This window comes from Eleutherodactylus coqui, chromosome 9 (genome assembly GCF_035609145.1).
Source record: "Eleutherodactylus coqui strain aEleCoq1 chromosome 9, aEleCoq1.hap1, whole genome shotgun sequence".
Taxonomy (NCBI): Eukaryota; Metazoa; Chordata; class Amphibia; order Anura; family Eleutherodactylidae; genus Eleutherodactylus; species Eleutherodactylus coqui.
Window position 1 is genome coordinate 42770496 of NC_089845.1, and position 15006 is coordinate 42785501.

The following is a 15006-nucleotide window of genomic DNA, read 5'->3' on the forward strand; positions in this document are numbered from 1 at the left end:
AAGGGGGAAACCAGGAAGTGCAGCACAAGGAATGTGAATGGAAGCCAGAGTAAACCCTTTGCTGCCAATGTTGTCTGCTGTTCCAGCCAACAATGTGTTAAGGTTCTGGGCAAATTGTGACATGCAAGTCAAGCAAGTCAGTGAAGCAGTGCAAGGATTAAACATCCTGGTTTTCCATGCATAAGGGTGCCAATTAACCCAGCAGTGATGACACCGGCCCTTTTGTTTCCCCACGCAGAGTCACTTATTTTTTTTTTCAGCAGCTGACAAAGGTGCCTTTTTACTTTAATCCATAGTTTAGTTCCTATCGGTTGGCTGCCGGTTAACTAGCCGTGTGCCGCGGAGTTAGTGGAACTTCAGTGTGCCGTAGGAGGATTTAACACGGCACTGCTTTCTAGAAGGTCTATATAGTCTTATCTCCATCATCCTAGCTCCTACAACTTTCTAACAAATTCAGATAGTTACTTTTATTGATTTTAATCATTTCTTATATCTATTGAGAAGTGAGCGGTAAGAACAAAACTGGACCCCATCGTCAAAGGCCAGGGTCAAAGGCTGCGTCTATGAGGTGTAGTCAAGTTCTAAGGTCTCGGGAGCAGATAGAACAATGGGGCATATTTTTGAAGACGGGGGACGGGCGAGATAGATGGCAACATCGCCCAGTGCAAAGAACCCATGTGAGAACAACTAGTTAGGCAAATTTTCAATACTTAAAATGGCAACATTCACGTTCCAGGAACAGTGATTAATCATCCATTTTCTTCACTTGCATGGAATGACACCCATCGACATTCATAGTCAGTAGATGGAGGCATGCAGGTGTCATGGACAAGAAGAGAACGTGCATTCGAAGGCTGAATGTTGTACGAGAATGAACCAAAGAAGTCTTGGACACACACCAGCCGGTCCGACAATGCGATTGTACAAATGAAGCAAGTGGTTATGGAGGAACGCCCATGGACTGTTCAAGAGATTCCATGCAAAGTCGGCATTTCTGTAGGATTTGTGCCCACCATCCTGCGTGAAGACCTCAATATGCGGAAAGTTTCCTGAAGGTGATCGCCACAAATGTTGACCGACGATCACATGACTGCGCATGTGGCAATGAGTCAGGCAATCTTGACGTGATAACGGCATGAATGGTGCTTTCATTCCATCAATTGTCACAATGGCTGAGACGTGGATGAAGGACGCTCTCCATGGTTGCACATTTTCCAGTCGTGAAGCTCTTGCATCAGCGATTTTCCAATGGGCAAAATGGCCCTCTAAAGAAGCGTTCGGTGTGGCTATGCAATCACGGAGTCGACGTTGTGAAAATGTGTATGTCAAGGGGAAGATTATGTTGAGAAGTGACAATACTTTCAGATTTCGGGGAAAAGGGTTTAAAAAAATAAAAGTTAGGACACCTTAGGATTTGAAAACCCCTCCTACATAACACACAATAGCAGACAGACTAGAGGTGCCGATAGACATTAGACTACAGTTGATGAGAATGGACATTTTTCACCAAAACAATCGTTTGTCAGGTGAAATTTAGCAACGACCATTGATTTAGTGACACACTTTTATAGTCTACAACAGTGATACCCAAGCAGGGTGCCACCAGGGGCAAAGTGGCCATTAAGTCCACTGGGAATAATCCTGGTGGGCCGGTCATGTCCTGGGGCCGCTCGCAACTACTGCTGCAAGATCGTCTGTTACAGGCAACCCCCTAAGCGTCCAGACGGACAGGTGTGGCTAAAAAGAAAAACAGTATAGTCTTCTCCTTCGCTTCTCCCCAAGTCCGATCCTTTCTTCTGGATGCACAGTCCTGTGGTATGTGACTGCTGTGGGCAATTGGATACAACAGTCATGTGCCTAACCCCCCTTCCTTTTTGGTGGGAGTGTCCCATGATATAAAAATCTTTTCCCAAGGGTTCCACAAGGCTGAAAAGTTGGGAAAAACTTGTCTACAAAGTAGTCTGTGACAATTAAAATTTTCACCCAAGAAGACAACCGATCTTCCCTTTAAAGAACATTTCCACTAAGACAGTTCCTCTTGTTGCCTGTTGTCATTGAACATGCATGGTCAGCCTGAATGACTGTAATAACCAGTATGAAAGCCAATGTGTACATCCGAGTCTGTGAAACCACAGATGCTTGTTTTTTCAACTATCAACCTACCTTTATGAAACGTGTATGGCCATCTCAACACTGGAAGCAAAATCGCCAAAAGACCTTAAACTATCCAGCTGTTTGTGAACAGTATTGTAACGAGGTAAGGGTGAGGACTAGATGGTCCATTCCATATCCCCATTTTGCCACAGTGACCCAATTACATCCATTACTCACACCCGCTCCATAAATCTCACTGCAATCAAGGCAGGCACATAACTCGGTATACTATGGTATCGATGCTATGGTTTTAAATTGATACTTATTAACCATCTAGGTCTCAAGAGGCTTGGTGAAATATTGAGTGCCAATTGACCAATTTTAAGAAATTTGATAATTTTTTTTCATTCATGCTCAATATGCAAGTATCACCAGTAGAGTCACAGTTCATCATGACTGATGTGGCAATTATTGTCATTAGCTTTGCAGATCACACCGACTCCGGAGACTGTCACAATGTGATTCACTGTCCAAGTATGCCGAGATGCTCCAACCAGTTACACAGAAAAAGGCTGAATTGTTTTAGGTGACAGACAATGGAATGTGAGACTCAGATGGATGTCGTCAAATGACAGAAGTAGATATAGAGGAGAAGATGACAAAATCAAGGAAGTTCTAAAAGGAAGTATTTTTCAACTGACCTTCAACAACCAGGCTGCTCCCCGGCTGCTGGAAAGGCTGGAACTGGCAGGGCCCACTCGAGAAACTAGCTGGCAGCATCCCTTCAATTCCTCCTCCAGCTGGGCACCAATACACTGCAGCCTGCAGGGGACAAGACCAAAAATACTTACTCTGTGCATTTTGTCTTAAGGTAAAACAAATCTATCAACCGCAAAATACAAGAAAACTGTAATATGGTCACTTTAGTGAGGAATGGTCATCAGCTCGAAAATAGAGATGGTCATTTTCATGGTGGCCTTTGGTTACCATCAAGGTTTATGCCATTATGGTTTTCCCCAACTTTTTCAGGCTCAGGGCACCACTGGGAAATTTTTTTTTTTAACCGCATGGCACCCCTGTTTAAAAAAATGCTAACATAGTCTCTCATGCTACGGCACCCCTGGCAGGTTCTCACAGCCGCTTTAAAATGTAAGCTAGCGCAAGGCTAGGTTTGTGAAATTTACTTTGGTGGCTTTACTCATTCACTAGATGTCATCTGGTTCCATGTGGATGCATTACATCCATAAATACACCTTACGGCCACTTTCACATGTGTGCTACAGGCACATTTTGCAGACTAGCGTCCCAGCCTACTGACCTGAACACAGAGCATCATAGATCCCTATGCTGTGAGTCCGGGTCAGCAGGCCCATGTTCAGGCCTTAAAAAGAAGTTTTTCCAGGCAGAGCTAGGATACAATGGTGTTGGAATAGAAGCCTAGGCTCCAAATCAACGCGAGCTGCGCCTGCACTTCCATCAACGCACTTCCATCAACGCGAGCTACGCCTGCACTTCCATCAACGCCAGCTGCGCCTGCACTTCCATCAACGCCAGCTGCGCCTGCACTTCCATCAACGCCAGCTGCGCCTGCACTTCCATCAACGCCAGCTGCGCCTGCACTTCCATCAACGCCAGCTGCGCCTGCACTTCCATCAAGGCGAGCTGCGCCTGCACTTCCATCAAGGCGAGCTGCGCCTGCACTTCCATCAAGGCGAGCTGCGCCTGCACTTCCATCAAGGCGAGCTGCGCCTGCACTTCCATCAAGGCGAGCTGCGCCTGCACTTCCATCAAGGCGAGCTGCGCCTGCACTTCCATCAACGCCAGCTGCGCCTGCACTTCCATCAACGCCAGCTGCGCCTGCACTTCCATCAAGGCGAGCTGCGCCTGCACTTCCATCAAGGCGAGCTGCGCCTGCACTTCCATCAAGGCGAGCTGCGCCTGCACTTCCATCAAGGCGAGCTGCGCCTGCACTTCCATCAAGGCGAGCTGCGCCTGCACTTCCATCAAGGCGAGCTGCGCCTGCACTTCCATCAAGGCGAGCTGCGCCTGCACTTCCATCAAGGCGAGCTGCGCCTGCACTTCCATCAAGGCGAGCTGCGCCTGCACTTCCATCAAGGCGAGCTGCGCCTGCACTTCCATCAAGGCGAGCTGCGCCTGCACTTCCATCAAGGCGAGCTGCGCCTGCACTTCCATCAAGGCGAGCTGCGCCTGCACTTCCATCAAGGCGAGCTGCGCCTGCACGTCCATCAAGGCGAGCTGCGCCTGCACGTCCATCAACGCGAGCTGCGCCTGCACGTCCATCAACGCGAGCTGCGCCTGCACTTCCAGGCACCAGCCACTACACAGGGATTGGAGCAGAGGCTTACTCTCCGACCTCGGTGTATCCCGGGACTGCCGGAAGAGACCTTTAACACTTAGCCTTTAAGAGTGGTTTCACAATTGTGTTGGGGGTTCCACTTTCCTGCTTCGTTCAGGGAGCAGGAAAGGGGAATCCCCGTGGCCGTATGGTTCCATCCTGAGACTGAGCCAGACAGCGCCGAATGAACCCCTTTGGCTAGAATGGGTTCCATGTGGTTTCTGCTCAGCTGCCCAGCTTTGGGTGAAATAGAAGCTGCATGCAGTGCTTTTTCTTCTGGCGTTTTGAGCAAGTTCTGTAATGGAACCTCCAACCAGAGGCTCCAATGCAGATGTGAAACCAGCCTAATACACTCTTGTGAAAGTGGCTTATAGGGGTGAATGGTGTACAACTGGCAAGTCCCTTCAGTCGCTTACATTCAATGTACCAGAATGCAACCACATGTGAATGAGCGAATGATTATTTTTATGCCTGCATAAAATGAATGACGAATGAGAAGCAAATGGATTCTCTTTCATCGTTCGATCGTTGGCCGTGTTTACACCGAACGATTATCATTCAAATTCACCCGATTTAACATAATCCTTCGTGTAAAAGGGCCCCAAGATACTTCAAGATTAAGAATGATGTATTATCCAAATAAAAGATTTTGTAAAGACCAGAATTGTGACAGAGACAGAGAAATACGGCACTTCTGGTTTGTCATGTGAGTGCCAGCCAGGCGCAAGCAGATTCCTAGTCAAAGGTCACAAAATAAAGAGGAAGCTGGAGGATGAAAAAATAAAAATATATCTTTATCATTTTCTTCCAGCCTAGTTACTAGCAGCATATTGAATCTAACATCTTAACAGGTTTTGTATTTAAGCTTTTGAAAAAGCCCATTTTTCAAATACCCTATGAGGGCTTTATAAATTTATAGGTGTGAAAGAAGCTACAAAAACTCAGTCTCTCTCTCGATCTATGGAGGACACCACATATTCAAACTACTAACAATCTCTTGTCCGTGTGTGACTGAGTTACATGCTCCTCCCCTGATCACATGACTATGATGTCAAAGGTCCATCATCAAGAGAGTGAGTTACATGGTCCGCCTCCGATCAGGTCATCGCATATCCTTCATCTCAGCCAAGATTTCACCTCAGTGAGCAGCTAAATCAGTGGAGCTCTGAGCTCCGCCCCTGATCACGATGTTGACGTCTTCACAGGTCCTTCACTTTAGCCGATCTCCGCCCCTCATCACATAATGGTATCATCACAGGTAAAGATGAGCGAACGTACTCGTTTAGGGCGATTTCGCAATCGAGCACCGCTTTTTTCGAGTAACTGACTACTCGGGCGAAAAGATTCGGGGGGCGGCGTGGTGGAGCGAGGGGTAGCAGTGGGGAACAGGGGGGAGCTCTCTCTCTCTTCCCCCCCCCACTCCCCTCTGCAACCCCCCGCTCACCCCCCAGCGCCCCCCAAATCTTTTCGCCCGAGTAGTCAGTTACTCGAAAAACGCGGTACTCGATTGCGAAATCGCCCTAAACGAGTACGTTCGCTCATCTCTAATCACAGGTCCTTCAATATTTTGACCAACTTCAACTGTCACAACAGGTCCTTCAGTGAGTTACATGTGATGATGTCATTCCCTATATTATACCAGAAACACTGGTACTATAAATAGTACTACGGTAATAACTAGTTTTGTTAGAAACAGACAACCCATCAGGTACCTTGTAATACCTCATTTACCCTGTGGAGGCACTGTAGGGGAATTAAACACTTAGCAGATTTCCCTACGGATGATAATGGACCACTAAAGGCATAAAAACAATCGTTGGCTCATTCACTAATTGTTCAGTTGAAATACCGATCGTTCACCGATCATCACCTATACAGCGAATGTGACCAACTGAACGATTTCTCGTATGAACGAGCCAACGATGTATCTGCCGGTATAATCAGGCTGCACAAGTGAACTTTGAGATCGCTGGCTTGTTCTAACGCTATATGGCCTGTTGTAAATGGGTCCTTATTAGAGATGAGCGAGTAGTGCCTTAGACGAGTATCTCCCCGCTCGTCTCTAAAGATTCGGGGGCCGGCGTGGATGACAGGTGTTCCTCCCCGCTTTCCCCCACCGCCCCCAGAATCTTTAGAGACGAGCGGGGAGATACTCGGCTAAGGCACTACTCGCTCGAGTAATGTGCCTTAGCAAGTATACTCGCTCATTTGTAGTCCTTATCTCCAGGTGGCCTTCTTCTAGGAACGATTTTCAAAACTGGACAACCCCTCTAAGGCTCAGAGAGGACCAATATCATGCAGGTAATGTAGCGATACTGCAGAATTCATTCTATAGGATTGGATTTCCTCCCACAAAAGCGGGTCATCTGCATGTCGTGCCGATAACAAAACACCATTTTCTTTTGGAAGGTAGAAACCCTTTAAGGATGGATGCAACGCAACAGTGTTTACTCCAGATGTGTAAAGCAAAATGACATGTTCTCTTAATAGATAACCTCCAGGGCAAAATGTAACATGCGATCAAACACGTATGGTCTTGACTGCTCATGTGAAAATACACACCTTCCAATTACTATCTTGGTGTTACTGTGTGATAAATTATTTTTTAATCATCATTACCATAATGGATAACAGATGTTATACAACACTGTCCGGAATGCTGGTTTTAAGGGTTGCCTTAGTAAAAAGGCCAACGTTCGCCAACGCAACAAAACAGACTAGACCGCAAGTACCGGAAAGGTTGCCACGTGCCCTGAAATATTATATACAACATATTGTATGTACAGGAAATACGGATAAATGATGTTGGAGGATAAAACTGTGAAAATGACTTCACACAAGAAGTGTGGCCTGGGCACGGGCCTCGGAGTGTACTTTGCCTTGTATTCTCCTCTGTGAGAGCTAATGATTATATGCGGATGAAGCAATAGCCTGGAAAGGAGCTCGGCCTCTGCTGATGCTTTCCTTCTGTAGCCTTGTAAACCAGAACCCAACCCTTCTCTTCTCATAAGAGATAAGAAAGCCCGTCCTCGCACCAGAGGTGCGCACTTGTGACCCGCTATTGATTACTACAGAGCACCAAAAGCTACACTAGTTTCTATGAAACAAGACCTCGGTGCAACTGCTTATGGATTTCAGCTCCTTTCCCAGCTATGAAACCAATCATCAGTTCTGTCTATTGGAAAAAAGACAGGCCAGGAAAGGACTTGAGAAGATCTAAAACTATAAATAAGGTAAAAGCAATGAAGAAAGCACATTGGCAAAAGATCCTCCTATAGCACACCTTGGTGAGGACTACTGAATCCATGTGCATTGGTCTACGTTCCTTAGAACTAGTTTCCTTGATCGAAGTGCCTTCCTTTACTTAGCAGTGCTGTTCTTGTGGAATGCGTGAAAACCAGTGCACTCTGGGGAGATTAACACCCTGCGCACTAACCAATCCAAACGCTCCATTCATTTACAAAGAGATCTCTTTGGCCTATAATCTGACAGAATGTTCCACATAATTACAGTCACGCTAATAAGAATTTAAAGAAGTAAACTCCAACACTGCTCCATCAAACGAGAACAATAAAAATAATTATGGCCAATCTTTAGCGACATGAGAAACGGTCTCCAAACAGTTAACTGGATACATCACAACCATCTGCCTTGGTTACGAGGAGGACAGAGAAGAAGAAGAGGACAGAGAAGAAGAAGAAGAGGACAGAGAAGAAGAAGAAGAGGACAGAGAAGAAGAAGAAGAGGACAGAGAAGAAGAAGAGGACAGAGATTTGCCCAAACAGAGTACAGACAGACACAATTTGGTGGCAAAGATAATTCATTGAAACCTCTGTAAAAACTACCATCTGCCAACAACGAAGAACTGGTGGGACCGAAAAAAAAGTAGTTCAAATTAAGCAGTAAAATACTGTGGGTTTTCTGTATACAAAGTCTTGGCCCATAAGAAACAACAATAGAAATTAACTTAACTTAAGCCACATTTACACGGGACGAATGTTGGGCAAATGATGCCCGACACTCGTACCCGCATGTACTAGCACATGTGCTGTCTCACAGGAGCGAGCGTCGTTGGCTCACAGTGGGGCAGCTGCAGGAGATTTCTCTCCCCGCTCTCCCCCGCCCCTCTCCATTCACTTTAACAGCGGCTGTTCAGTACTAAATGGATACTGTTTACACTGAGCGATCATCGCTGCATAAAATACTAGACGATGATCGTTCAGTGTAAATAGCAGCCGTTCAGTACTGAACAGCCGCTGTTAAAGTGAATGGAGAGGGGTGGTGGAGAGCGAGGAGTGAAATCTCCTCCAGCCACCCACTGCGAGCCAGCGATACTCGCTCCTGTGAGACAGCATGGGAGAGAGAACATGCAGGAATGAGTGTTGGCTATCGTTTGCCCGACAGTCGTCCCGTGTAAATGGGGCTTAAGAATGAAGACTTGAAGGTCAAAATACAGAGTCTCTGGAAGAATGTAGTAGTTGTGGTCACAGTGGTAATCTGACACTGGGTGTTGTGCCTAAAGACCTTCACTTCAAACAACTCAATATCAACAAAATTAACAACTGTCAGTTATGGTGCTTTTACACGGTACAAGAATCTCACGATTCTCGTTTGTCCGACGGAACGAGCTGATGACATCATCACCAGCTCATCCACGCTCAGGCAACCTGTTAAGACGGCACGGTTCGTGTTGAGAATAGTGCAGTCCTCGGGCACTTATCGTTCAGGGTTTCACATTCCTATATGAAACATTGAATGAAGAGAGTTTAAATGGCGCAGTAAGTGCCCGGACCGGCGAGGACTTATACGCCGGCTGAAAATGTATGACGAACAAGAACCTCACGATTCTCACTCATCGTTCAGTCCTTGGCTGCGTTTAAACCGAACAATTATCATTGAATTTTGATTTTCTGAATGATCTGTCTAAACAAGGCATTCCAAAAGGCCGCACTGCTGGGCTCTGCACGCATCTTACATAAAGTCATCCTAGGTTCCTGGATGGTTCCCAATTAGAGATGAGCGAGTATACTCGGTAAAGGCAATTGCTGGAGCAAGCACTGCCCTTAGCGAGTACCTGCCCGCTCGAGATGAAACGTTCGGTTGCCGGCGGCGGGCAGGGAGCTGTGGGGGAGAACGGAACGGAGGGGAGATCTCCCCCCCCCCCCCCCGCTCCCTCCTGCTGACAGCCGCTATTCACCGCTCCCTGCCCGCCGCCGGCACCCGAACCTTTCATCTCGAGCGGGCAGGTACTCGCTAAGGGCAATGCTCGCTCCAGCAATTGCCTTTACCGAGTATACTCGCTCATCTCTATTCCCGATGTATTGTGAAGACAAACCACCAAGATGTGACCTCCTGCATCACAATAAGAAAGGTTTTTGGTTTCCAACTTTTTTTAAAGAATGGTACCCTAATAATGAGAATTCCAACAAACGTGAACATGTGGGTACGAGTAAGAATCTGGGTGCCAGGGCATTTAATACTGTGGTCTCCTAATTAAGACAACTCATACCCAAGCTCCCACCCCCTATTCCTTATTGAATGTAGGCTTATAGGACTCATCTAAGGGTGCTTTTACGCGGGAAGACCAGACAGGCGCAGATGACTGCCAACACGTCCCAACGACTAAATGGAGGAAGACCAGGTCGGGGATTGTGCAGCCCGCCTCCATTCATAGTAAGTAAGCAGCCGTTCACAAATTAACGACTGCCTGTTTACACGGAACGATAATTCATTAACTATTCTGCATGCAGAAACTGAGCGACGAAGTACGTAGAAGCGAACGAGTTCAGTTGCTGCATGCATTCAATGATTAAGCACCTTAATATTAGTGGACACTACTGTGATTTTATTGGTATGAACAGAGTTGTGTCATACAAGGTCTTTCGGGTTTTTGTTACAATTTTTTTTACCTAGATGGCGCTATATAAAACTTTTGCAATAAAATAGCTGCAGGAAAGCTTCAATCAATCAATGTCATGCAGTGTCTACAAACTGCATCCATGGGAGTTCATTCTGTAAAAAGTCCCGCCATAGTGATCAACGTATTCTTCATTTTCCCCCCTTCGATCAAAGTGATACAAGTTCTCATTAAAAGCCGCTTGCAATGATTTACAGCAAGATCATGTTTTATACTAGTAGAATTAACCTTGCATTCCTTGCAGACACAGTCGGGTGTTCTGTATGTTGGTGCATACAGTAATACACCCCGAGATGAGTTGTGCCGTTATACGCGATGTCCTGAGAGCCGGACAATCCCCTATTGGTGCGGCGCTATACACTGTTTAGGAGATGGATTTCCTGCTGCCGTGAACCATGCTGCTACTCTTGGCTGAAGAGGTCTGTTCAGCTGGTTTAAATATTACTTAGAGCGTTGGAAGACTGCCCAAGGGAAGATCTTCCCAGAAGCCTTTTCAGCAGCCTGATGCTTGGAGTTTTCTCTAAGGCAGCGGTGTCAAATTCATTTTCACCGAGGGGCCACATCAGCATTGCGGTTGCCTTCAATGGGGCAGTTTGCAATTTTAAGGATGGCTTCACATCTGCATTGGGAATTCCAGTTTCCTGCTTCGTTCGGCGAGCAATAAATGGGTTCTATCTCAGGAGGGAACCAAACAGCGCCAGGTAGACCTATTGAGTCTAATGGCGTCCGCCCAGCTTTTGGCCGGAAGAAAAGGGCTGCATGCAACGCTTTTTCTTCCGGTATTTTCAGCTGCATCCGTGACGGTACCTCCGGCCAGAGGCTCCAGTGCAGATGTGAAACCAGCCTTAAACTGTATTTTAAGGAATATATTAAAAAAGAAAGGGAGAACAGATGGATCAAAATTCTAGTCCAGAAAAATTAGGGCACAAGGTCCCCAACACTGGCACTTGACTCTAAACTGTCAGGTAGTCAGAGAAAAGGAAAAATTATGGGAGTCAGCAGAACCTGGTGAAAGGTTCCCCAACATTTCCTTAGGGCAGAGCCGTTATAGGGTTGAGTAGCAGTATAACACAATGTCCTCTCTGATCCATGAAGCAGGATCACAGGATATGGACAGGCAGACTAGAACAGATTGACCTCTGCAGGATGGTAGCGAGGACCAGCCAAGATGTACAAGCCGCCCTGGCAAGTGGGGCTGTACTGCAGGATAGTCTCAGCAGGAGAAGCAAACAGGGGAGCACAGCAAAGGCTCCGAGGGTTGCCGCAACAGCCACAGCACTCAGTCCGCATGTACCAGATGTTGCAGTGTAGGAACAAGAAGGCGGCCGCAATCCCAGTAACTAGCGACAGGCCACAGACAAGTCCATAGTGAGCTAGAGGGTCTTCTCAGCACAGGTCAACACCTTCTGATCTAGAAGTGGCTCTTCTGCATCCGGACCTTACAGGCCACATAAAATGACATGGTGGTCGAGTTTAGCCCGTTGGCCTTGAGTTTGACAAGTGCTCTAAAGGGCAAAAACTTTTGGACATAAAACTATCTAGACACTGAATGGAGGCCACAAATATCTAAAAAGGAACCTTATTTAGAAATTGGTGTAGTCCACCTCCAGTAGTCAGGCAAGCTGAACAGCACATCACTAGCAATGCAAAGCCATGCCAAACTTCTTGGGCCAGTAAACCCATAGCATGAGAACAGTGACAAGCAGCTTAGAGGTTTGGGTTTTATAGAAGACCCTGTTTAATAAAGTGAAACCCCTACAACAGGGGAAGGACTGCTAGAAAGGAGTGTAACCACAGAAAGGCCGTTCTGCAGGGTGCATCCTATAGACGTAACAATGGATCCAAGTGTAATGCTATACTTAAACAAGCCTCGGAGCATCAAGACAACAGCTTCCTGGACAGCAGAGAACAAACCTGTACAGTTAACACCTACATCTGATCATCACCTGCGTCCTTCCCTCCCCCAATGCAAATCACCTTGTTTGCACACAGATAGGTAAAGCACAGCGGTTCCTGCAACTGTTTAGTAAGCAACATTGGATGCTCTCGTGGCATCGAGACCCGTCCTCTGCAAATGGCCGGGACGACTCATTGAATGCTGGTTTCACATAACACGTTCTTAGGAGAAAAAAAATACTGTTTTTATAGTGGCATTTAGCAAAAAAACCCTCTGGGACCAGATGTTGGAGCAAAGGCAGCAGGTAAATATGAGATTTTTCCTCAATTTTGGTGCTTTTTGGGTCAATGGCTTTTTTTGCCCTTCAAGGCACAGCAAATACCATTTTTTTTCCTATAGGCTTCTTCATGGTGGAAAAAAAACAAAGCAAAAACCGCAGAGGAGCTCTCGGATCTTTACACAAGTTCATTCCACTCAAACAAAGCCCGCCATTAAAAAAAGCGCACGCGAAGGAAGCTATAAAACAGCACAAAAACACAAAGTAATACTTTAAGATGGAACAAGCATGGATCTTCATTGGGCAGCCGTGGCACAGAGGTGTCGGCTAGAGATAAGCGAGCATACTCGCTAAGGGCAATTGCTCAATCAAGCATTGCCCTTAGCAAGTACCTGCCCACTCGGGAGCAAAGATTCGGATGCCGGTAGCGGGCGGGGAGTGGCGGGGGAGAGCAGATCTCTCTCTCTCCCCCCCGCTCATGGCCGCAACTCACCTCTCACCCGCACAGGCAGCCGAACCTTTTCTTCCGAGCGGGCAGATACTCGCTAAGGGCAATGCTCGATCGAGTAATTGTCCTTAGCGAGCATGCTCGCTCATCTCTAGTGTCGGCCCATACAGTTATTTTGTGCAAATCGCCAACTTATAAAGGTCCATTTACACGGGACGAATGTCGGGCAAACGATGTCCAACGCTCGTCCCCGTGTTTCCTTGCTCCATCGTCTATGCTGCATAAACGATGGACGGTCAGCTCGTCGCTCAGTTTAAACAGCGTCCGTTCAGTAGTAGATTTTCTCCCACTTCCTCTGCTTGACGCCGCGTCAGCCTCATCCATTGTTTCTGGTCCATCAGCTGGAGTATTTGTGGCCCTTGTACTGTATATGAACACCTGGCACTGCAGTATACGGAAGCCTCATTCACCGAGATGACAATTTGCTAAATAAGTAATAAATAAGTTAAAACTATAAAAAGGAAGAACGCAAAAGAGTGTTTAGGTCCACAGACATCCCAGAGACGTGACTTCAAAGTACTAAATGGATCGGCAGGTTGTCTATACGGGCACACTTAGATTAGCTTCAGCCTCTAGGTATTGGTTGGGGACATGTGGTCCTAAAAATACAAAGTCGGCCGACTTATGAACTCCATTGTATTAAAAAGTTTACAAAACTTCCAAACTAAAGGAAATAAACTGTATTGTTAAAGCAATCTTCTGGCCCCAGACAAACCCAGATGGCCGCGTAGCTTCTCTGACTATCCAACGCACACTATGGCGAGAAGTGGAGAAGGCGGCTTGTTGATGAGTCAGGAAACTTGAATGTATGGATAACTAATAATACACGCCACAAAGAAGTATTCATCACCCTACTGTACGCTAGCTGCACATATGGATACAATCATGAGGCTCCAGAACTGAATAGAATGTGCTCCAACGTACAGAAAAAGTCAATGTTTACAAACAAGAGATCATAGGACTATTCATTTTTGGGCGTTTTGAGGTAGGGGGCGTTGGGTTAATGTAAATCTATATATAAAAGTGAAAATTTGCTTGCATATTTGTTTGCTCTTCATAGGCTCCTACATGCCCCGATGGAACTCAACCAAGCTTGGCACACATGGTCCTCATGATCCGAATTAAATGGGTTGCCTAGGCCCTTTTCAACTTAAGACCAATCTTCTGGATAGGTCATCTGTAGTTCATGGACAGGGTTCTGCAGCTGGGAAACCCAATCCATCAGCCTATGGCCCGGCCCGCTCTCCAGTGCAGCAGGCTGGACGTGATCATTAGTTGGCGGAGGGGAAGTGACGGCACCAACTTCACTGCCATTAAAATCAATGGGAGAGCTGCGCTACTAATGCACTTCCAATTCGTGTTATGGACATCCTGTCCTGGGCAGGTAGTGCAGCAGCACAGCTCTCTCATTGACTTCAGTGGGAGAAAAGCAGACCGCCACACTTCCTCCCATGTCCGCGGATGACAACATCCAGCCTGCTGCACTTGATATTTTGAGCCAGACGATCAGCTGATGAAGGACGGGGGGCCTAAGTGGGGGACCCCTGTCCATCAACTACCAATCACCTCTAGATTGGTCATCAGTTGCAACAAGCCCAGATGGCCCCTTTAACATATTGGTTTAAAAAAAAAAAAAGTTTTTAGTTCGAAACACAATTGAATCATTTCTGTTTTTTGAAACCTAATGGGGCAGAAAAACGGAAAGGTTTCATTTATTTTCTGTTTCTCTGCCCCAAAAGTGTAATAGAGAAACGGAAATCCCCAACACCGGTGTGAACAAGCCCCAAGTAAGAAACGGAACTAGCAAATATTCATATATGTATACCCGAACAGTGCTGGGTCTATAGGCGAGTATTCTATATGCCAAAGGTGATCCGACTGCTGGGCCATGCGACGCAATCCGTATGATAAGGCATCCAATCCAGTATGTGGCGGTACAAAGGGGGCACAGTGTGGA

At 46.6% G+C, this 15006-nt stretch overlaps 1 protein-coding gene across 3 annotated transcripts in view; it reads right to left on the bottom strand.

The window, feature by feature from the left end:
* Positions 1 to 15006, bottom strand: part of RREB1 (ras responsive element binding protein 1) — a 95409-nt gene that overhangs the window by 45499 nt on the left and 34904 nt on the right. For all 3 annotated transcript variants that reach the window (XM_066579297.1, XM_066579294.1, XM_066579295.1), the window contains exon 2: positions 2796 to 2916. In XM_066579297.1, the coding sequence (XP_066435394.1) occupies positions 2796 to 2874 (79 nt within the window). In that variant the 5' untranslated portion in view covers positions 2875 to 2916. The remainder of the gene's footprint in view (positions 1 to 2795; positions 2917 to 15006) is intronic.